The 21861-nt window shown below is 40.9% G+C and overlaps 1 protein-coding gene across 1 annotated transcript; it reads right to left on the bottom strand.

Moving 5' to 3' along the window:
* Positions 1–6715: 6715 nt before the first annotated feature.
* On the bottom strand, positions 6716–19891 carry LOC116332906 (solute carrier family 35 member D3). Its single transcript, XM_031756001.2, has 4 exons — positions 19311–19891; positions 17349–17559; positions 13098–13255; positions 6716–13017 (listed from the first exon to the last, which is right to left on the bottom strand). The coding sequence occupies exons 1-4, from the start codon at positions 19533–19535 to the stop codon at positions 12286–12288; spliced, it is 1326 nt and encodes a 441-aa protein (XP_031611861.2). The 5' UTR covers positions 19536–19891; the 3' UTR covers positions 6716–12285.
* Positions 19892–21861: the final 1970 nt, after the last annotated feature.

Below are 21861 nucleotides of genomic sequence, written 5' to 3'. Positions count from 1 at the left end.
GGCCCCATCTTATCTTAATGACCTTACAGTACCATATCAGTCACCAGTACCATGAAGCGCCTTGAGGTGACTTTTGTTGTGATTTGGCGCTATATAAATTAAATAAAATTGAATTGAATTGAATATCACCCCATCAGAGCACTTCGCTCTCAGATTGCAGGCTTACTTGTTGTTCCTAGAGTATTTAAAAGTAGAATGGGAGGCAGAGCCTTCAGTTTTCAGGCCCCTCTTCTGTGGAACCAGCTTCCAGTTTTGAATCAGGACACAGACGCTATCTCTACTTTTAGGATTAGGCTTCAAACTTTCTCCAAAGCATATATTTAGGGCGGGATCAGGTGACTCTGAATCCTCCCTTAGTTATGCCTGCAACAGGCTGTTGGGTGAGTCCCATGATGCACTGGGTGTTTCTTCTTCACTCACTATGTGTTAATAGACCTCTCTGCACTGAATCATTACTTGTTATTAATCTCTGTCTCTCTTCCACAGCATGGCTTTTATCCTGTCTTCCTTCTCTCACCCCAACTGGTCATGGCAGATGGCCCCGCCCCTCCCTGAGCCTGGTTCTGCCGGAGGTTTCTTCCTGTTAAAAGGGAGTTTTTCCTTCCCACTGTTGCCAAAGTGCTTGCTCATAGGGGGTCATATGATTGTTGGGTTTTTCTCTCTATGTATTATTGTAGGGCCTTCCTTACAATATAAAGCATCTTCAGGCAACTGTTGTTGTGTTTGTCGCTGTATAAATAAAATTGAATTGAATACATTAATTTACTTTATCAGTACTTGGAATTTCTGTTAAACAAATTCCTCCAAAAACCATCAAAAAATATCTCAAAGTTGACAGCAGGTAGTTTACTATGGGTCAAACTATAGCTAACCAGATCTGCAGTCAACCAACCACGTAAAGAAAGCAGAGCGCATCATCTATCAGTAGAAGTTGGCAGAAGCTAACGAGTTACCAAAGAAGCTAAAATGGCACCATTTAAAAATCTGGATTAAATGAAAAAAAATGGGAACACAAAAATACCAAAGAGAGAAGCTCATCAAAAAAAAAAAGAAAAAGACCGTTAAGAAAAACAAAGACACAAAACAATGCAAATAAAAATGGTAACAACTGATCTTAAAAGATGCAAAAAAGGCAAAACCAAAAACACAAGAAACACAATGATTCAAGGTAAATGCTAAATGAGTATAGATGGATGTAACCAATTAATATGAGCGCCTGTAAAGAAGTCACTATGACCACCCAAAGCTTCGACACTTCTTTCTTTGTAGTAATGTTTTCTAGTCCAGGTCGGTTGTCTCATTTCTCTGAAGGCAGTGTGGGGGTGGTGTTTATGTCTTTGTGCTCCTCCTGTGTTTGTGTGTCTCTGTATTGTGGTGTCCTGTCATTATTGATGCAGTGTGTAATGGTGTTGGCTGTATTGAGCTCTGTACAGCACAGCGCGCTGCTGATGATGTGTGCCTGGACTGATGGAGACATTATCTGCTGGATGCTGCTGCTGCCTGTGATGAACACACAACACAGCTAAGCTTTACACACAGGGCTGTGCAGCACACTGTGGGCATTGATTAGGTTTTTTTCTTATAATGTAAGATTTTATTTTTAAAGTGGTCGTGACCGGATCGAGCCGCTCACTGTGGCTGTAATTCTGCCTTTCAGACCTTCAGCTCAAGGCAGTCTGACATGCTGCTCAGTCGTGATCGCGCCAGCTGAGTTTGTCCGCACTGGTGTCAGACCCTTCAGCTGTGTCTCCCTCCTTTTAGTCCACAGAGTGTTTCATGTGTGGACACGTGTATACTCATGCACAGACGGCCACAGGAGAAGATCCACCCAAACTTTCTTAAATGAAATACTTGCAGACGTGGAGTATGCCCACTGTCTCGAGCTGCAGCAGGACACCATAGAGTTTGTTCTGTGTGACCTGCTCCAGCATTACTATCCTGATTAATTTAGTTGAAGCATAAAAGGAAAAAAGGGGAGAAATGACAGAATCGGACTATAATTCCACTAACTGACTCGCCAGGATAACCCCTCGAATAGGGACAAACTCACTAATGGCAACTTTCTTGAAGCTCCACTTAATAGATTCTCTTTTTGGCAAACATGTGAAAGGGAATGTTGCATATTTATCCTCCGGAGGTTAAATACCTGAGACTTCCACAGCTTCTAGAAACGAAGAAGCCTTTTGGATGAGAGCTGAAACATCATCATAAATCTAAAAAAAAAGAAGTCCTCTAAATTGAGCACTGAGCATTATTATTGCTCGGTGTTTGGTGCGGATCCCTTTGAAGTGTCTCCCTGAACGTCAAACTTGTGCAGTGTGAAGCTTTTTCTTTGGGCTTCAGTCTCTGGAACAAACAGCGGCTCGGAGTCGAGTCAGCTAAATGACGATGTCTTCGTGTTGGAGCTGCTAACTGTGTGAAATCATTCAGCGTGAATAGTGCTGCTGCAGCTCGCCAGCTGCGAAACATTACTGCTGATGTTGAACGCTCTCCACTTAATCAATACTTTACCTCAGGTCACCTGCAGGCTGCTGGAGAGGAGATGCTTACAGTTACCCGCCACTGATCTTGGTTTTCACGCCAGAACCTTTACTTGAAAATTCTTCCTTGTTTTTATTTTATTATTAATTCTGGCAAAAATGTTATCGCTCAGATGTGATTCTTTTTGGACAGGCATTCATCGTTCCCAGAGGATAAGGAGGGTGAGGGTCCACAGTTGAATTTATTGTCTCTTTAAGTACTGGATGGATTGGCTTCATTTCTGGCAGGCATTCAGAATATGGCGTCATCTTCAGATTAAACCTAAAGCTTTCAAATTACATTTGTTTAAGACCAAATACCAGCTCAGGTGGATTTGGTTTGGTTAGGGTACCTGCACACTGTAAGAGTCCATCAGTACCGTGCAATAATGTTTAATCACGGTCACAGAATCTCTACAAGGTTTACCGTTGTTGAAGTCATGATGTCTTGTTTTGATATTTTTTTCACAACCTAGTGTCCAGAGGCCATGATCAGCAATCACAAGCAGGTTTTTAGTGCAGCACTGTGTACCACTTTGAAATCAATTTCATTAAAAGACTGCCACCAACCCCTCACCAGTCAGGAAAACACATTTTTCCTTAGATACCAATGGTTGCCAGGCAGTCGCCTACCATCCTCTAGGCCTGCGTAACCGGATCCTAAACTACGTTCTCAAAAATGTGTTGGAAACAAATTTCTTAACAACAACTCTTGTTTTTGACTTCTTGAAAAAGTTTATATATATAAATTAGTTAAATTCTTTATTAGTTTATGCGTTTCTCATTTTTAAAACACATTTAAGAACATTTTTGTTTGTTTTTATGAGAATATATTTTAAGGGTCATTGGCTACAAAGAGCTTTGTAAAATGCAGAAGCCTTTTTATGTTCGTGGAGTCAAGAATTTGAATAAACATCACTTATGTAACAAACTTTTATTCATTTTGTCACCCAGTCCAGTCGAGGTGTGTGTGTGTGTGTGTGTGTGTGTGTGTGTGTGTGTGTGTGTGTGTGTGTGTGTGTGTGTGTGTGTGTGTGTGTGTGTGTGTGTTGCTCTTTATTCTGTCATTACATATTTTAGTATTTTTTTTCTGCAAACACATGGAGTTGAACAGGAAAGCTTAAAAGCCACATTACATCAATTTCCTCATTATTCTTCATGTATAAACAACAAACAGTGCTGAAGGTCCTCATCCTGCTGCTGTGTGACGACTAAACTTATGTTTAAAATGGGACGTTTGGCTGCTTTGTTTTGAAAGATTTTTAGTTTCCAGCATTTTATTTCTAAATAAGTCACATTAAAAACTCTCAGCTTCCAGATTTGACAGTTTTCTTTGAACATTACATCCAAAAAAGACTTGTATCCTGACTCTTCTGCCATGTAATACAGTAATATGCTTCAGCTATTTCTGCTTATTATGAATAACCTTTCAAGAAGAGTACTTTTAAAAAAAAAAAAAAAAAAAACGGTTCACAGGGCAGTGATCACAGAGCCAAGAAACTAATCCCAAAATGAGTCTGGAAGCCACTGCACAAGTAAAATCACTGCCTGTTGGTTTCTGCCTGAATGTGAGCCAGATTCAGTTCAGTTTTACCGAAAAGATAAAAACAGGCTGTCAAAAACGTCCTCCTCCTCCTCTGTAATGTAGCCTTCACACCTGGTTTCATTCTCTCATTCAAAGTCTTCCTCCTCTTCAAACAAAGAAGTTCAGTCACTGCAAATCACCCATTATCAACAGACAACCTGCAAATTATACCGTTACATGTGTGTGTGTGTGTGTGTGTGTGTGTGTGTGTGTGTGTGTGTGTGTGTGTGTCCTACTTAAGTGTTTGAAGGACAGTTTTCAGATGGATTTTTCAGCAGTAAAGTGCTGAGTGGCGCTCTTAGCCAATTGTCTCCTTATTCTTCACTTGTCTTCCAGCCCTTCATCCCTCCTCCTCTTCCTCCTGAGTTAGCAGCAGCAGCACTAACTCACATTACATTTTGGTTGTATTTTTTTGGACTGCCTGCCATCTAATTTAGCTCGCTTAATATTTTTTTACCCTCACTTCCAACTTTAAGAACACTTTCTGATTTGTAGTGCTTGCAAAGGTGAAGCCTTTCCTTCATTTATTTGATGCTGAGGAGGTGATCCATGCATTCATTTCATCTCAGCTTGATGATGGCAGCAGCATTTATTCATGTGGAAGTCAGTGTTTAGTTTCACGTATGCAGCTGGTCCAGCCGCCCAGCACCTTGTTTTGGCTCCCAGTCTGGGTTTTTTTTAGTCACTGCATATGCTGTGTTGAACAAGCCGTTCAACATCAGCATCAAACCAGTACAGTAACCCCTACTTATTACATTATTTTTTGTGTTACTGAATAATATGGTCTGTATAAATTTTAGCTAACAATGTAACACTAAATCAAATGTAGTATTTCTTTGTTTTGGATGTCTTAGCATAAAGATTAAGCGTTAGCATAAAGATGACAGCACAGTGACTCAGGCTCAATCATCTCTGCTTTTGTTGCCTGTTGAAAGTTGAACTTTGACTGGTTGGGGTCAACTAGGGGGTCCATGACGTAGATAATGGGTTGCTCCCAGGTAAGTGGAGGTCACGTTTTCAGTGACAGATCGTCGTTTCTGGACCGGACAGTTTGATCTTTTCTGCCACGTTCTTGTACCGACATTGAATAAATTACAATTATTTCTAGAAACTTGGAGTTGAGTCTGCCGTTTCTATTCTGTCTTCCTCATGAAATAAGATCAAGTGATTTTTGCCCATAAAAAAGGAATGCTGGGTCGCAGGTGAAGGATGAGTCATCACAACCCAGGGATGGTTTTGCCTGATTCATCCCTTCAATAGTCAGGTGAGGTTAGAGAACTGGAAGTTAAATGAGGGGTTGGGGAAAAGGATCAGTCAACAGATAACGAGTCACAAGATTCCAGCAAAGATCCCTGAAAGTTTTGTTTTTCTAACATGATTCAAACATCATGCTTTAACCACTGACAACATACAAACATACAACAGCTCAAGCTACATAATGGTTCACACCAAATAATAAAACCATATGATCCTGTCCCTGTGCTTCCATGCGAATCTGTGCATCAGTTTCCTGCGTGGTGGACCTCGTTCCTCGCTGAGGTCTCCTAATGGAAACACTACTGTGGACATGCCTCTGTGAACAGGGTTTCATCCCACTGGGGAGATTTGTTGGTGTGCAAAAAAGATTTTCAGTTCAGTTTTTTGGAGTGAACGTTGAAATTGAAACGTTGATGGTTCTTTCACCTCATCGCACACAAAAATGAAAATCGTGTTCAAATAAAGAAGGAAATATGAACATGATACAAAAAAAAGCTGCGCCTCTGCATGTGTTCCTATCTGACCATGGCTGAAATATAATTTTCCACCCAGCATGCATTGCCTCCATGTTTGTGTGCTCTTAGACTATATTTACGAGGACCATTTAAGGAACTCTTCCAGGTTAAAGTTGGTTTGACGTGATTTTGTCTTCTGAATGGATTATTTCAGCTGAATCTGCCAGCTTGTAAGAGACGTTAATATACTCCCAACTCCATCCTGTACGTGTGCTACTTATGTTTTCACCTTTACGCTCTGTTTAAATTAAAAACCAAAGAGTGTCAGCCTAAGCAGCAAACTCCAATAACTCAAATTAATTAAACAGGGGATTTGTAAGTAAATTAATCATGGAGTCTCTCCATGAGTGGAAGGAAATTAATGCAACAGACAAACATGTTCCCAGTTTCACACTAATGTCAAATAAGTTACCTAAAACCTGCAAGGACTTAATTTTAGGTTTTTAATTGAATATTTGTTTAGAACTGGGAACTTTTATCGACATCTACAGTTACACATATTAGTGCATCTCAAAAGATTCAACATAATAAGGAAGTTTGTTTCTCGTACACTTTAGTTAATACTGTATTTGTAATATTTTATTTAATCCAGTATCTCTCAAAACAGAATATTTGGGTCTAGTTTGGTGTACGTAACCACAAGAAAGCTGTCTTAAAGCTTGTTAAAGGAAAGTTGAGTGGAAGGGAAACGTGTGAGAGGAGTTTCTAGAAAACTGGAGGTTCACAAGGAGTGGAGTGGACAAAGGCTTGTGTAGGTGCACTAAGAGCCACACCGACGTCTGCAGGAAAAGAGTTACAGCTGCCCCTGATACCAAACCCCTCCTGAACCAGTGACGATCTTTTGAAATATCAGACTTTATTTCGGTCAGAAAAAACATGACAGCTCTTTTATAGAAAGACAGAAAATATTTCTCACTTTTCATGCACAACACACATCACATCTCTTTTTTAAAGACATCTGCTCTTTTCACAATATTCATGACATCGGGCTGTTTGCCACAACTCCAACATGCTGCTGTGTCCCACTTCACACCTGATGGTTTGTTTCCGAAACACACTGTGGTTTAAAACTAAAAGATGTGACATGATCTTGGATGGATTATGAATAAACTGGCTCTTCAGGAAAGGTAACTCCCACAAACCTCCAGGAACCAGACACAGATGGTATTGTGAGGCGTTTCAGTGTTGTGGGAGCGTCAGACTGGAACATTGTGCCTTAAGGCAATAAGGCATTAACCGATTGGTTTTAGGTCAGACTTTTTGTTGAAAATGTTGTAACTCTTTTTGCTTTGGAATTCTTTCAGTTGAGCAAAAGGTTCAGGACAGATGTTAAAAACACATTGCGGAACACTTATCTGATGCCAGAGACAGGTTTGGGTTTAGAGGGTAAACGAATAGGGATGTGTCACTACAGACTTCTCATGTGCCAGCAATGCCTTAAACCTACTCAGGAAGTGAAGCATTAGTAGAAAGAAACTGTAAATAAATCAGAAAATACTGAATAAAGTGCAAAGACTCAGAACTACAGTCTTAATGTCTCCATCACTGTTCAGACTTCCTGGTTTTCCTCTAAAGGGGCCTGTCACCTAGCCTGGGCTCTTATTTTCATGGCTTCAGGGCACAAACACCACAGACCACCACCGTATCCACAGAGTGGAGAGGGTCACGAGGCGTCTGACAGAACTGCTCTGTGTTGGTAATTTCTGGAACAGTTCAGGTGCAGTGCATGGGCTTATCTCTTTATGGTTCTGTTGATTACTTTTTTTTTTTTTAATAAATGCTCTTACCCGGGATAGACAGGAGACCTACTCGCTAATCCATCCACCTGTGATGGTGATGGTGAGGGGTTGCACACAGTACTTTCACAGACAATAATACAAGACTAACAGTGACAAAAAGACACCCATACAGATGTTTCAGCTGTTCTGGATTTACTGCATCCACTCAGATTCACTAACAATCTTTCAGTGATCCAGCTCTAGTTAAATGAAACATAAGAGATTTTTAATGACTGGAAGATTTACTTTCCACATATTAAATTCAACTCGGCCAGAATTTAGGATTCCCATGTTCGGCTGACCTGCTCTGTCCTGATTTACATGCTGAGACAGAAATCAGTAGGAAGCAAACCAACTCTGTTTCACCTTTCATAGGTAACAATTTACATACTTTAGTACATGAAACTAACCTGCTAAGACCAATAATAAGCCGATTGTGCTAATTTGGTCTCAGGTTGTTTTTCAGATTTTACTTTCAAATGTAAGACATGAAAAGTCTACATAGCAAACACCTTTATGCACTTTGTGGCTTCTAATTGTTCATGCTTTTGTGTCATTATCACCCCTAGACACCTTTAAACCAACAAATAATCCACGTCCTGCTTTTTCAACCATATTTATCTTTTCTGAAGTGTTAAATCTGGACAAGGCGCCTCAGCGAGGCTCCTTCAGAGAGCCCACACTCGGCTCTCTGCAGCTTCGGGGTACATCACATCTTATGTAGCATTAAATGAAGTTTGCAGAGTGTGAGGAGGAAATCAATATCGATCTATACCAGAGGTTGACAGCTTCTTCTCTTCACACAATTCACCATGCCTGAAGCTCCTCCTTTGAGAAGGAGCCTAAGATTGGAGGAGAGCAGATGAATGCTCCCCGTTTGTGTTAATAGTCTTTGTGTCTCTGTTGTAGCTCAGCTTTGAGGATGCAGGGACGCCGTTAAAGCTAACCTTTGCAGTTTTTCAGCTCTAGTGGTGCTGAAAAACACCAGAGACATTTTCTATGAGTCCTTTCCTCCCTCTGTTGTTTCCCAACAGAGGGAGGAAAAGAGACGTTTTCCAGGCTGGGAACGCTCAAAAGAGAAGATAAGGAGAAACACAAAACTTTCAACCAGAAGTATCAGGTTTGTGTTTAATGTAGCTGAATTTAGCAAAGGATTGTGAAGCTTTCACAACAGTAAACATGCGGATGAAAGCTCAGAGCTTTATCCTTCCTTCGTTCCTGTGCCTCAGACGTGCTGATGCCTTTCTAAAGACGTCAGTCGTTTTAAGAGGTCACCTCCATGTTGTTAGTGGATTTATAAAATTCTTCCAGCCTTTGAACCAAATGGTTTAAAAACATTAGGATTTATCAGTCAACTTGTGGAAGAATAATCGAAAAGTGTTGAAAAAGTTCACTGTATCATGAAGCTTTTACACAAAAATTCAGATTTTCTCTTCCTTTAGTGTCTTGTTGTTTAAAGATTTGCCTCTTTTATCTTCAACACAAGACGTCAACAGAAGTTATGAGTTTGGATTTCTATTAATAATAACATTAGTTTCAGTTCTACAACCATCTTATCTTTTATATTACTAAACAAGCATAAACAAATAAAACAGAAGCTATATTTTTACAGGGAATTAAAATTCCTTTGGCAAAGTTTCTTCAAGTTGATGTCAAAAAGTTGAGCACAGTCGCTCTCAAACGACGTGTCAGTGAGCTGTGCTTTAGCAGATGATAGCTGTTTCCATCTGTTTCCAATATTAATAATAAGCTACGCTGAGCAGCTCGTGACAGAGACTGATACTGGACTAGATCCACAGAGCTTCCAAAACTATTTCTTTGAGTTCCTGTTAATATTTCTACAAGTTTTCATAAAATAGTAAATATAAAAAAAGATTATGCAAGGTTATTTACCTAAACTTTGGTATCTGCTGTTATATTCAGTGGAACAGATGTGATCATTAGCACCAAGCCCTAATTTAAAATGTCTGCCCATGACGGCTCAGCCCACATGTGGAGGACGCTTGAATAATTCCTTGAGACGTGTGGTCGGCTCAGTGGCCCACACATCTCCCTCAGAGAGGCTGATTTTCACCGATTTCATTAGAAACTGTCGGTGAATCGCCTGGAGGAGAGCAGCGAGCCTCTCCAGTTTACTGGTGCACCAAGACCAGATAGTTTTGCTTCCTTAGTTTCTTTTCTGAACCTTTGACCAGTAGAAGGTTGGGTTTGTTGTTTTACTCTGCAAAGCTAGGCTAATTACACCACGACAGTCACTGACTGCAAAAATGAGCTTTCTTCAAATGATTTCACTGTCTTTAATTCACTGATTATCCATAACCCACACGCAGACACTGTATACCTCACCGATGGGGCACATGTCACTGTTTCTTTGTAGCTCCCATGATGTTATTGAGGCTGTCAGAGGAGCAGTTTGTGTTTTTAAAGCAGATTATATTAAATTCTTTGTAACCAGTATTCTCTTCAAATCCAATCACGCCAATCTGGCGAAACAACAGTTGATCATGAAGCCACGTTTTCTTCCACCTCCTACAAATCTTTTCCCGAGCTATTTGTAATCCCGTCCCAAAATAACATATTAGGAAGGCATGAAGAATAACATAATCTCCAGCAAGGTGTGCGTTAAGGGATTTATATGCTTGCTTCTTTGTGCCCGATGCCTCTGCACAGACCTCCCTGTTGGCACGAATTTCTACTGGAGGTAGAAATAATAAAAAAGTGTTCACAGTGCGATCTTTGGAGCCAAGACGCTTTTTAGGGGAAGCGTTGCAGTAAAACTAAGTGCTGTCATCAAATTACAGGTGTCCTGTCAAGATAATCAATCTCAGATTGTTAGGTGTACTGAACTGCTCATCTTTATTCTGCTCTGCTGGTAAATAAACGTCCTTATGGATGAAGAATATGGATGAAGAATATTACAGCCACCCGACCCTGCACCCAGTCGTAGTCAAATGGCACAAAAAGCCTCATAAATAAGTCTTAGATAGTCTTAGATACATCTCTGGGAAACTTAGCTTCAAGTCTTCTTAAGCTAGCCTGATAGAAGAACTACTACAGCATCCTTGCTCGGTCCAGTCATGGTTATAACACTGGTGTGATAACAAGCGAAGAAAAGATACTTTCACTTAAGCATGTTATGCTGTGTGCTGCGTGCTAACTGAATCACAGTCCATAATTATATCAAGCCTTGACGTGAAATGAAATCAGCATTAAAATCATGTTAATTATTTCTCCAGCGGACTTTGAACCGTCAAATAAAAATTCTGGAAACAATGAGAACTTCACAAAGCTTGTTTAGTGCAACCAGAACTCAAAATCATTGTGTCACTGAAGAACGACTCAAAAGTGAAATAAGTGGAAATCAGAACTATAAGGCTTCACATTATAATGTCTTGTTTTTTGCTGCTGTATTTAATTGTATTCATACTGTGTATACTTGTAAGTATTTGTATTTGAAAGCATCTTGTTTTATAATATATAAAGCAAAAAAAAAACTTTTTTAATGTACCTAGCTGACAAAAAAAAAAAGCATAAAATGAAAAATAAATACAAGTGTTTAAAACGGCCATTATGCTCTTGTGTTTCCTTTTGGGCCATGGTGTTGTTTTTCAGTTGATCCTGTTTGAAGAAGCTGTTGGAGTGTTTTTAGTTCTCTCTCTGTCCCTGTCGTTAAATGCGTAAGCATAGCTAGTTGGGCCTCTGTGCTCAAAGCCTGAACTGAAAGGCTGAGATGACCATACAAGGAATATCTGTGCTCACTGACATCATAAACATCCAAGGATAGAAAAAAAAGGTATGAAGTCTGAGCTCTTCTCTCACAGAGATCACCTTTACATACACCAACATTAGTTCTGAAACTTTGGCCAGTAGAACAGCGCATATATAAAATTAAGGAAAAGACACAGAAAAGAAAATGAGACAGAAGCGGAGCGTGAAATGACGTGATTATTATTTCACTTAATGTTGCTAAAGTAAACACAGAAACCGGAAACCAGCAGTAAAATGTGACTGTAGACCTGCAGAGTTTGAGCTGGACAAACTCAAAGAAACCTGGAGTGATCACAGCCATAGAGTCGCCCGCATGCCCACAGCCAATCAAAAACAAGATCAAAGCACAAAACAGAAACCTTTGTTGTGTTCAGCTCCTCCCTGATGGGTGTGATTTTCAAGTTTGCACAAGATGCACTCTTTTTCTACAAGGCCTGCTCTTGTTCGGCAAGCTGGAGAATCAGCAAAGACGCAATCCACATCACACTGCCTAGCCCCAACCACCCCACCACTGAGCCGAGGGACACGAGAGGCAGCATTTATCACTGACGGGCAGCTCTGCCCAAAGCTCTTCATCCACTTTTCTCCACCAGAAACCTCTTTTCACTCATAAACAACAGAGAAATAAAGCACTCAGACTTCTGTGTAATGAAACAGAGTTTTTGGCACAAAAGATCTTGTCGAGGTAATTGAAGCAACAGCGGTGAACATGACCAACGAGCATTCAGTAAGCACTAAGAGGTTCCTGGCGTACATACAGTAGAGGTTCAGTCATTTTCTTCTTCTCTGGTTTCCTTGACGTTTCATTAATTTCCTTTTTTTTTTTCTTTTTTTTTTTTTTAGTTCGGCTCTTAGTCCCACCCTCACGGACTTTGCTGCTCCATGTTTTCAATCAAGGGGTCTTTCTTTAGGAACTGCAGATGTCTGATGGACCTCCACACTCCGACATAGCTATCACTGAGCGACGTGGCAGCAGTGGTGTTCTCCTTTTGGAGGTGCTCCCTCTGCATCTCCAGCGCCTCTTTTTCTGTCATGACATGAAAATTGACACCTTTCTCACCTTCTCCCGTCCACAACTGTCCGTTAGCCAAATGGGCCGTGGCTGCTGACTCCTCCTTCTCGTCACTGCTCGGCACTCCTTCTGACTCTGGCTGCTCTGGATCAGATCCTGTAGTGGGACCGCTCCCGTCCAGCGGAGGTTTCTCTCTGTAAGGCTTGCCCGGCAGCCCGTTGTCCTTCCCCGCCTCCTCCAGGTCCTCATACGAGCTCTTCTTCTTTGTCTCGTAGTATTTGACCACACAGTAGGTGATGGAGCCGATGGTGTTCACCACCACACCGCCAATGAACAGACTGGTAGGTGCAACGTCACTGAAGGCCAACATACCGACGGTGATGGTGGCGATGCTCTTGACCACACCAACGAAGCTGGTGGTGACAGCCGAGTTGATGTAGGTGCAATGCAGCGTGGTGAAGTTCATGGCACAGCCGATGAAGATGCAGAAGATGAAGATGACCGTGATGTGAGGGTCCGTCCAGCCTTTGTATGACCAAATGTTGATGGCATCCATAGAAATGAAGGAGCACACCAGCAGCACCTGAGAGAAGACAATAAAAATACAAAATGAGAAGCGAGAATAACGATGGCAGTAAAGTTTGAAAATACACCAGTTCATACCGGTGAGGCCATGATGGCGATGGCGTACTGTGCGGTAAGCGGTCCATACTCGCTGTCCAGACTGGTTTTCTGGATCAGAACCAAGTAGGAGGCATGGATGATGACGGCTAAAACACCGGTGACGTAACCAAAGGGATCACCTGTGAGATCACCGGCACCTGCGGGGAAAGAATTTATATCAAGTTTTCACATATTTTTTAATTCCAACATCTGTGAAGTTTCTCTCGATTTTATTTACCTGACATTTTTCTGAACTTTATATCAGTATAACTGGGATATGGTACATTTTATCCAAAGCCTACATCATTATTAATACAACTTTTCGTAACAAGTCAACAAACAATAGCACCCTGTCAAATGCCAACTGCACCTTATTTCAGATGCCCTCTAAGTCCATGTTCCAACATTGAAGGGGGGGTGGCTTGTTGGATCAGTTTAGGAAGTCAAAACAACTTCAGGTCAGGAAAAGTTGGTAGACTGGGTCCAGTCCCTTCACAACAGCAATTCTCAGCAGCTTTGTGTTTTGTTAAATGGATGATTTTTTTTTTTTTTTTAATCAAGACGTCTGTTTATTTGATGAGTAATTTGCTATTGAAACCTGAAACCACACATGGTCCTGGGAAAACTTAAGTACTTAAATAAATTGCTTATAAAAAGAACTTCAGGAGCAAAAACTTGAAGAATTCATTATTTTCTCACATGGTTGTGAAGGAATTTTGGTTTGTGGGCATTCATTCATTCATTCCACAGCATTTCGATCATGTTGAGATCTGGACTTTGTCTGTATCATTGCAGCATTGGGTTCTAGAGCTTCAACGTTGCTGTGAAATGTTGAGCAGCATTTCTCAGGCAGCTTCTTCTGTGTTTGAGAGGTTTCCTTGTGGTTTAGCATATCTGTGATATCAAAAGATGGGAGATTGTGGGAGTTTGTAGGTGGGAAAGCCGAGGAATGAGGACAGATGATAAAGAAGGAAAGATGGAATTAATCCTGTGCTGAGCCTGTATGCTGGAAGCTTGACAAGGAAGCTTTTCATACTGAAAACAAACTACACAAACTGAAGCCCCTTCTGCCAACGTGATCAGTTCGTGTTGTCAGTGAAAACCAACCAATACACTTGGTCAACTTGCCCATCAGATTTGGCAAACACACAGCAGTCACTTCCATTTTTTTACATATTCCATCCTGCTCCCTGCTAGAGCAAAACTTTGGATTAATCTGCTGCTTCTGACTGTCCCTTACAAATACACAAGTTCCTCCTGTTTGAGAAAGCAGTGCTCAGTGCTTTTAGAAAACTGCTGGATTTTCAAAGTACACAATAATACATGTGACTGTGGATATTTTTAATGTAATTGGCTTTGGGCTGGCATGTCAGAAGTTGTTACTTGGAAACATTTCTTGTTGGTAGAAATCAGGAAAAGACTAAAAACTACAATTAAACTCATTAGGAACTTGATAAAGCTTGTATTAAAATTATTTTTAAAAAACACATAAACTTTAGTGAATCAGGTGCTGACTCATAATGACCTCCACTGTTCCAGTCGCATGCTTCTGTTGGCCCAACATCATCATCATCTGCAGCAATACAATGTTGCTCTTCTTCCACACGGCCCATTTTCTATGTGAGCCTTTTAGACATTCTTCAGTACTGCTGATGGTGCAGAATGAGCTCTGATCAGCAGCAGTGAACACCAACCATTTGTAGAATTTGGACCTTTAAAGCTCCATATGTGCACGATTTATTCCTGCAGTTAGGCGGAAGGATTTACCTCCTCACCTCAGTGATGTTAATCCAGGATAGAGTGAATGTGACCAGTTTTCCAATTCATTTCAATTCAGTTCAGTTTTATTTAAACAGGACCAAATCACAACAACAGTTGCTTTTTATAGGCATTTTTTATTGTTATATTATAACAGCTGTAAAAACCAGCTGATTGTGTAAAATCTGGCTTTTTTATTAAAATGTTTAGCTGTTCATTAAATTGATGTCACTAAAAGCGCATAAAACAACCATTAGAAGCTACTTTATATGTTCATGGATGTGCAAACATTGCTCAGTGGGTTATCATAAAAACACCTTTAAACTCACAGAGAATATATAATTTGCATTTTCTATTATTTTAAATCAAATTTAGAGATGACTATCCACTTCTAAAATAATTCACCATGTATAAGGCACCACAGTTGGTCTATTATCTTTAAACTCAATGTAATTGGTGTAGATGTTCCCCTAGGTGTTACAATCAAGTGTAGCATCCCTGATAAAGGATGAGAGGAGGGCTGGTAAAGTTGGATGGGGATCCTGTTCCATCTCAGGAAGCCATCAAAGCCGATCGTGCCCACTAAGCACTTACAAATCCACCAAATTCTCACTTTTCAGAAGCAAATCTTGAGTTCATATTCAAAATACTGTCAGGTATAATTTTCACAGAAGCTCAGCAGAGAGAATTGAGTGAATTTTCAAAATAAAAGCCCCATGTAAACTAAACACAGGTGTGCTCCTGGTGTGATCATCTGCCACTTGTTAAGCATGGGTGATGTTTTTTTACAACTTTTAGAATAAAGTTTACAATCTGAGGCTCTGATGTACAGTATGTGCCAACATACAACAGGAAGTAGACCCTGAAAAACATTCGGCTCAAAAGACTCACTGCACAACGACATCCACCATCACAAAGGCTTATTAAACTTGGGGTGGGGGGAGGGGTCATAAGCTATCTCCCCCATAATATTAATCATAGCTGAAAGATGTGCCTCATACGCAAACTGTTGACGTGACAAACAATCCAAATGTTGCAGAGATTTGGCTAATCCACAAGGGACGCATGGAAGATGCACATCTTACTTTTTTTTGCAAGAAGCGGTAATTATCATGAAGATTAAAACCCAGGATGATGAATCTGTCCATTAGATTCGTATTCTGCAGAGTTCACAGTCCATGTTCCAGCAACCCCCCCCCACCCGCCATCCAGCCGACTGGATTAATCCAGGAAATGAATTGTTCGTGGAGGTTTTTGTTTATGACTTCAGGATCGTTATCGCTAATGGAAGGGCAAAGTTTACTGCTGAGAATGATGATTAAAAGATCTGTATAAGGCAGATAACTTAATGGTTAAACAGCTTTAACTGGAGTTTTTTTAAGGATCAGCTTCAATATTTTCTTCTCCTTTATGAAAAAAACAAAAACATTAAAAAAAGATGGAAAGGCAGAGTAAACAAGTAAACAGAGGGATGGATGAACAGCAAGAGAAGGCTCTTTAAAAAGTACATGCTACACGTTTGACATTAGACCACGGACAGATGGATTTGACGTGAAACACTTGTGCTTTCTGAATTAGGAATAAGAGAGTGAGGGATTGTTTCCCACAAACACAACACAAGTTAAAAGCTGTCTGAGAATCCGTTTACGGCACATCGCTTTGGCTATGTGGGTGTTACAAGCGAACCAGCCAACAGCTTATAGGACTGTGGGAGCTGCTCAAAAATAGAAGAAAACGGGTTCCTGGCACAACTTCACCAACTTCGAAGGTGCTTAAAGAAAAGCCAAAAATGTTTAGAAGCATTTAGAAGCATTCTAAATGTTTTTGCAACTATCCTAACACCTCTGTTTTTTAAGAAGGTGGTTAAAGTAATAAGACGGAGGCTAGGTGGACCAGTCTGCCACTAATGGACAGGACTGGAGTCTCCTCCACTCTTTCATTTGTTTTATTTTGCAAATCAACAGCTGTTTTAAGGCACTTCATATTGCAAAGTAAAGACCTTAAAATTGTAACCCCGCAAAATTGAGACAATCCACTACAAATAGCACTCTGTGACAGTGGCAATGAAGAATCCCTTTTACAAGGAAGAGATCTCTGGCAGAACCACACTTGAATAAGGGCAGCTGTCCAAAGCAACCAGGTAAGGGTGTAAGAGGGAGAGAGAAGGAGATCATTTTGATGCAAAGATGGACAATGGGACAAGCAGCTCTGGTGGGGTAGTGTGTGTCAGCACGTTAATGGGATGTGGAAAATTCAGTTTCATTAGTAGGAATGTATTTTTTGGACTTGGGCTAAAACCTGTTAGCATGTTAGTAACAAAGACATAAAGAGGACTATAGGCAGGACAGAACCCAGAGCACCTTAAACTGCCTCAGTGCAACAGTTTGTGACTAATTAACACTAAAGTGTGTGTGTGTGTGTGTGTGTGTGTGTGTGTGTGTGTGTGTGTGTGTGTGTGTGTGTGTGTGTGTGTGTGTGTGTGTGCCTGCTTACCAGCTAGTGCAGCTCCCCCGGTGGTGATGAGCACAGCGGTCACCACCCCGACAGACGGCACGCCATTCCTGAGCACGCACACGCCGATGCTGAGCGTGAAGAGTGGCAGGCAGCGCTTGAACACGACGTACATGGGCAGGCTGAGGCCGCGCAGAGACCACAGCGTGAGCGTGGACTGCAGCGTGGAGAGGATACACACTGAGGCAAACTCCTGCACAGACAGGAAGAGACAAGCATCCATGGTGACACCTTAACCCACATCCACTTCACGGAGGACCTGACCACTTTACTCATGTATGAGTATCCCAGTCTTGAACGTACTGGAGCAATAACAGAAATCTGCTTCCTGCTCCAGCTGATGCAAACACACAGTCTCAGGCCTGAAACAGACTTGAAGTGTTTCCATGTTTCTGTGACTAAAATGAAACTTGTTTGCATGTACACCTGGTCAAGTATGAAAATGAAGTGTGGTCAGTATTCAGATACCTGGATAAGCTTCAAGCTGCACAGTATTTACCACTCTAAAACACTGGGGGCATTACACTAAAGAACTCCACTTTTATGGTAGTATTGTCAGTAAATCGCTACACTTCAAAACTGCACTACAAGTACAGCATTTGCCCTGAAATGCAGTAAAATAGAAATGCCTCAGATTTACACTGAAGTCCAGAAATCTCAGCTAAATCTGCGTCTGAAAGCAGCAGTGAGTGCAGATGGAGTTAATGTGCTGTGCCTGAACGTGTAGTATTTGTACTTTCATCCAGAAACACTCGTTGTGTTCGATGGATCAGGCCTCGGGTCTCAGCAGACTTTAATCCACAGCCTCTGTTTAATGTACAGTGACTATCATCATTTTTCACTGTTGAGGAGGTGAATCGTACAAATGCAAGCAGAGGTGAAATGACCTCAGTTGTGTCTCTGTGTTGTTCTGATGCCTCGTTTATACCCTGTTTCACTGAGTGAGAGATGGGAGGCCTGTTCTATGTAAAAATTCACATTAATTATGAATGATGAGCTTTCTTGTCATTGTAAGCAGAGCAAATGGTGAGATTTGGAGGGCAGCTCCAATACAGTGTTTAAACTCAAAGATGCAGCTGAAGTGAAGATAAAATAAAGATAAATAGATTATAAACATACAGTATGACGACTTCAGTTCTCATATCTGGACGTTTTTAATGAGTAAAAAGAATCTTGTGAACAAAAAAGTCATTGATTCCTGAAAAGCTCATATTCCTAAAAGCTTTGGCAAACACAAGCTTTGAGCAGGTGTCATTTATTTATTCTATTCTAATTAATTTTTTTATGATGAAGTAGTAAAAACTGAGCCCGTCCCCAGAGACTGCTGAATTAAACCTTACAGGTTTTAAAGGAAAACACGGTGGCTGTGTCCATCTTTGTTATACAGTGTGTGTGTGTGTGTGTGTGTGTGCGTGCGTGCGTGTGTAAATAACAGCTGATTGAGTCCATGGAGAATATACAGTCTGTTATTACAGTTATTGTAGTGGGGACATGAATGAAAAAGTACCATATTCAGGCTTACGCTCTTGCTCCATATTATGATGCTGTTCCATTCACTGCAGTCTCTTTAATGCAGCTCGTCAATCAGCCAGTAATTAAAGCAAAATGTTCAACTCTAAAACAAATTTCATTCAGTCATTAGTTTTATTGACGCATGCGTGAGCCGATGATTAAGCAGTTTCCTCTATTTCAAACCGTAACTTTCACAAACTGCAGTTTAAAAGAGTGACCGTGGATTTAGAGAAAAATCCGTTAAAATGCTCCAGAAACTGATTTCACAATTTTTAAGTATAAATACTTGAATCGTGTGTATTTATTATATACGGAATACATTCTGAATAGTGAAGTTTTGATCTAAATAACAGAAATATAAAATTTTTGCGAGCCTCTGAATGAATAAATTGAATAAAGACACTTTGTGGAGTTTCCTGTCACACTGGTTACCTTGGCGAGCGGCAGGCTGAACGGGGGGATCTCGACCTTCCCCAGTCGCCTGAGGGTCTCCAGGGTGAGCATCGCGGTGCTGCTGGTCAGGAACTGTATAAGCGTGAGGAAGCCGAAGTGATAATTACTGATGAGGAACTTCAGCAGGATGTTCAGGGAGCCCGAGAACACGCCGTGCGCCACGGCCACGGAAATCCCCAAAAGTCGGCTCTTGAACACATCCATGACGGGGGGCAGAGAGGAGTCGGTGCCGGGGAGCCCTGTCACGGCGCGGCGTGGACACGTTGGGTGCTGCCAGGCGCGGGAGAGGAAGGACTTGAGGCCGCACAGAGCCCGCTGTAACCGGTGCGGGTCCGCGTTCAGGAGCGTTCAGGCGGAGACACAAAGCAGGAGCTCGCGCTCGGAGTCGGTGCTGCACGTGACACAAACTTTAGTTTCCACTGAATCATCATCACCCGTGGACAGTCTCCTCTGCTTCCTGCTCAGGAAATAAAATAAGACGAAAAAGTCCCGCAGAAGTGTGAGCGCGGCGCAAACAGCGCAGCAGCAACCTCTCCTCGGAGCGCGCACTCTGTAATGACATTTTGCCGCAGAGCCTCTTGGCTCAGAAGCGTGGAGGGTGGGGGGGTGGGGGGGCAGGGGGCGGTGTTTACCCGCTCCATCAATGAAGTCACGGAGGATACACGACCGCGAGTGTCTGCGTGGAAATGTCTTTATCTTTGTTTTGAGAGGCAGTTTAAATATTCACGACTTTGATTCGGCAACTCCTCCTCTTCATCAGAGAGAAAAACCCTCCCGAGCCAAAACCAAAAGATGAAGATATTAAATACTCCGTAATATTAATTCCAACTATGATAAATTCAATTCAATTCAATTTTATTTATATAGCGCCAAATCAGAACAGAAGTCGCCTCAAGACGCTTTTCTGTGTGCAGGGATCGGACCGGTGAGAGAGCATTCATCAGATTTTTAAGTCAACAACAATTTACTAGATTATTTATCCATGCTTTGGTGCGTTCTGTAGTTTGTTTCTCTGTGGCTTTTTTGTGGCTTCTGATTATTTCCTGTTTTTACCAGAGTTAGTACTTGACCCCACACACACTCTATAATTTGGCTTGAGACTAAGGGCTTCATTTCTGAGTAATTAACCAGGATTTATTTGAAATGACAATGTATTTATGTTTATGTAGAAATACTTAAAAGTTATACTGTAAGTAAATTTGAAGTAAACTATAAGCAAAAAAGGACAGTTAAATAATAGAAAAATCAATGATTCATATTAACATAATAAATATCAAATAATAAAGTAAACAAAAATAAAGATGTAAAGGCAAGGTTATAGGCATATATATATAATTTCTTTGTTTCCTATACAAATCTAACTATTCTACTTAGTTCAGTTTTATTTATACAGCGCCAAATCACACCAACAGTTGCCTCAAGGTGCTTTATATTTTAAGTTAAAGACCTAAATAATACACAGAAAACAGTGAAAAGCCCGACAATTAGATGAGCAAGCGCTTTGGTGTCCTTTTAAGAGGACGAAACCTCCAGCAGAACCAGGCTCTGGAAGGGGTATCTGCCATCACTGTTACTCTAGTGTAGCTACCTATTTGTACATAAGTATAATTACATTGTAATTTCAAAATAAAATAATTGAAATTCATTAAATTACAGAGGAATTACGATTTTAGTGACGGGGCAATTATTATAATTTGATGGGAAAGGTGGAAAAAGATCTCATTATTGAGCTACAGATTCTAGATAAACTCTACAGTTGTAGAGCTAAAGCTGACATGAGCATCCATCCACTTTGTTGGTTTGCTCAGAGTCATGAAGGGGCCACAACCTGTCTCAGGTGTGGGATTCAGCGTGGGTCTCCAGTCTGAAGCAGGGAGCCTTTACATACATGCAGGAAACATTACCAGGTAGATTGATCAAGACTAGACCTGTACACTCTGTATCTGGCATATCTGAGCAGTCATTTCTTCCACCTTAAAACCTGGACTGTTCTAACTGATTCAGAGAGCCAAACGTTTATTTGGAGATGTAATAATCTCCTAAACTCCGTCTGCCAACGAGTCCGTCTGTAAAGACTCAGCAGGAGTACAGATGACTGTAGCTGTGTTTACCTCTTCTGCAGTTCAGTCTAAATCAGATTTATTGCTGTGACAGATCATAGATTTATACGCTGCTGAAGCTGAAAACCGCACAGCGTGGATATAGGATGAAATAATCAACAGATTTTACAGATATTAACAGGAAGCAGCTCAGCATGTTCAGTGCAGGGCCTCGGAGTCTGAGTGTGGGCTGGAAGTATTATCTTTTCAAATATATTAATTAATCTGTAAAATATGAGAAATAAAAAACAAAGATGCTACAAAAATCTGAAAGTGCAGCTGAAAAAAAAGAGAAAATCCTCGCACTAAAGATGCTGAAATCAGAGGTTTACTCAATTAAAGACCTCAGAGATGAGCTGTTCATTTATTTGCACTAAAAGAGTTTTATTAACTCCATGTTTCATGGAATCGGCCCGGATCTGTGGAGCAGG

Source organism: Oreochromis aureus, linkage group 15, assembly GCF_013358895.1.
Source record: "Oreochromis aureus strain Israel breed Guangdong linkage group 15, ZZ_aureus, whole genome shotgun sequence".
In the NCBI taxonomy this organism is placed as follows: domain Eukaryota; kingdom Metazoa; phylum Chordata; class Actinopteri; order Cichliformes; family Cichlidae; genus Oreochromis; species Oreochromis aureus.
The sequence above is the reverse complement of the archived record's forward strand: the minus strand, read 5'-3'. Positions and strand labels throughout refer to the sequence as shown.

Excerpts from the sequence above, each read along its gene's own strand:
- LOC116332906 (XM_031756001.2), bottom strand. The coding sequence starts at position 19,535 with ATGGATGTGTTCAAGAGCCGACTTTTGGGGATTTCCGTGGCCGTGGCG. Across the intron at positions 17,560-19,310 it reads TCAGCCTGCCGCTCGCCAAG|GAGTTTGCCTCAGTGTGTAT; the intron begins GTAACCAGTGTG and ends CTGTCTGTGCAG. Across the intron at positions 13,256-17,348 it reads CGGGGGAGCTGCACTAGCTG|GTGCCGGTGATCTCACAGGT; the intron begins GTAAGCAGGCAC and ends CTTTCCCCGCAG.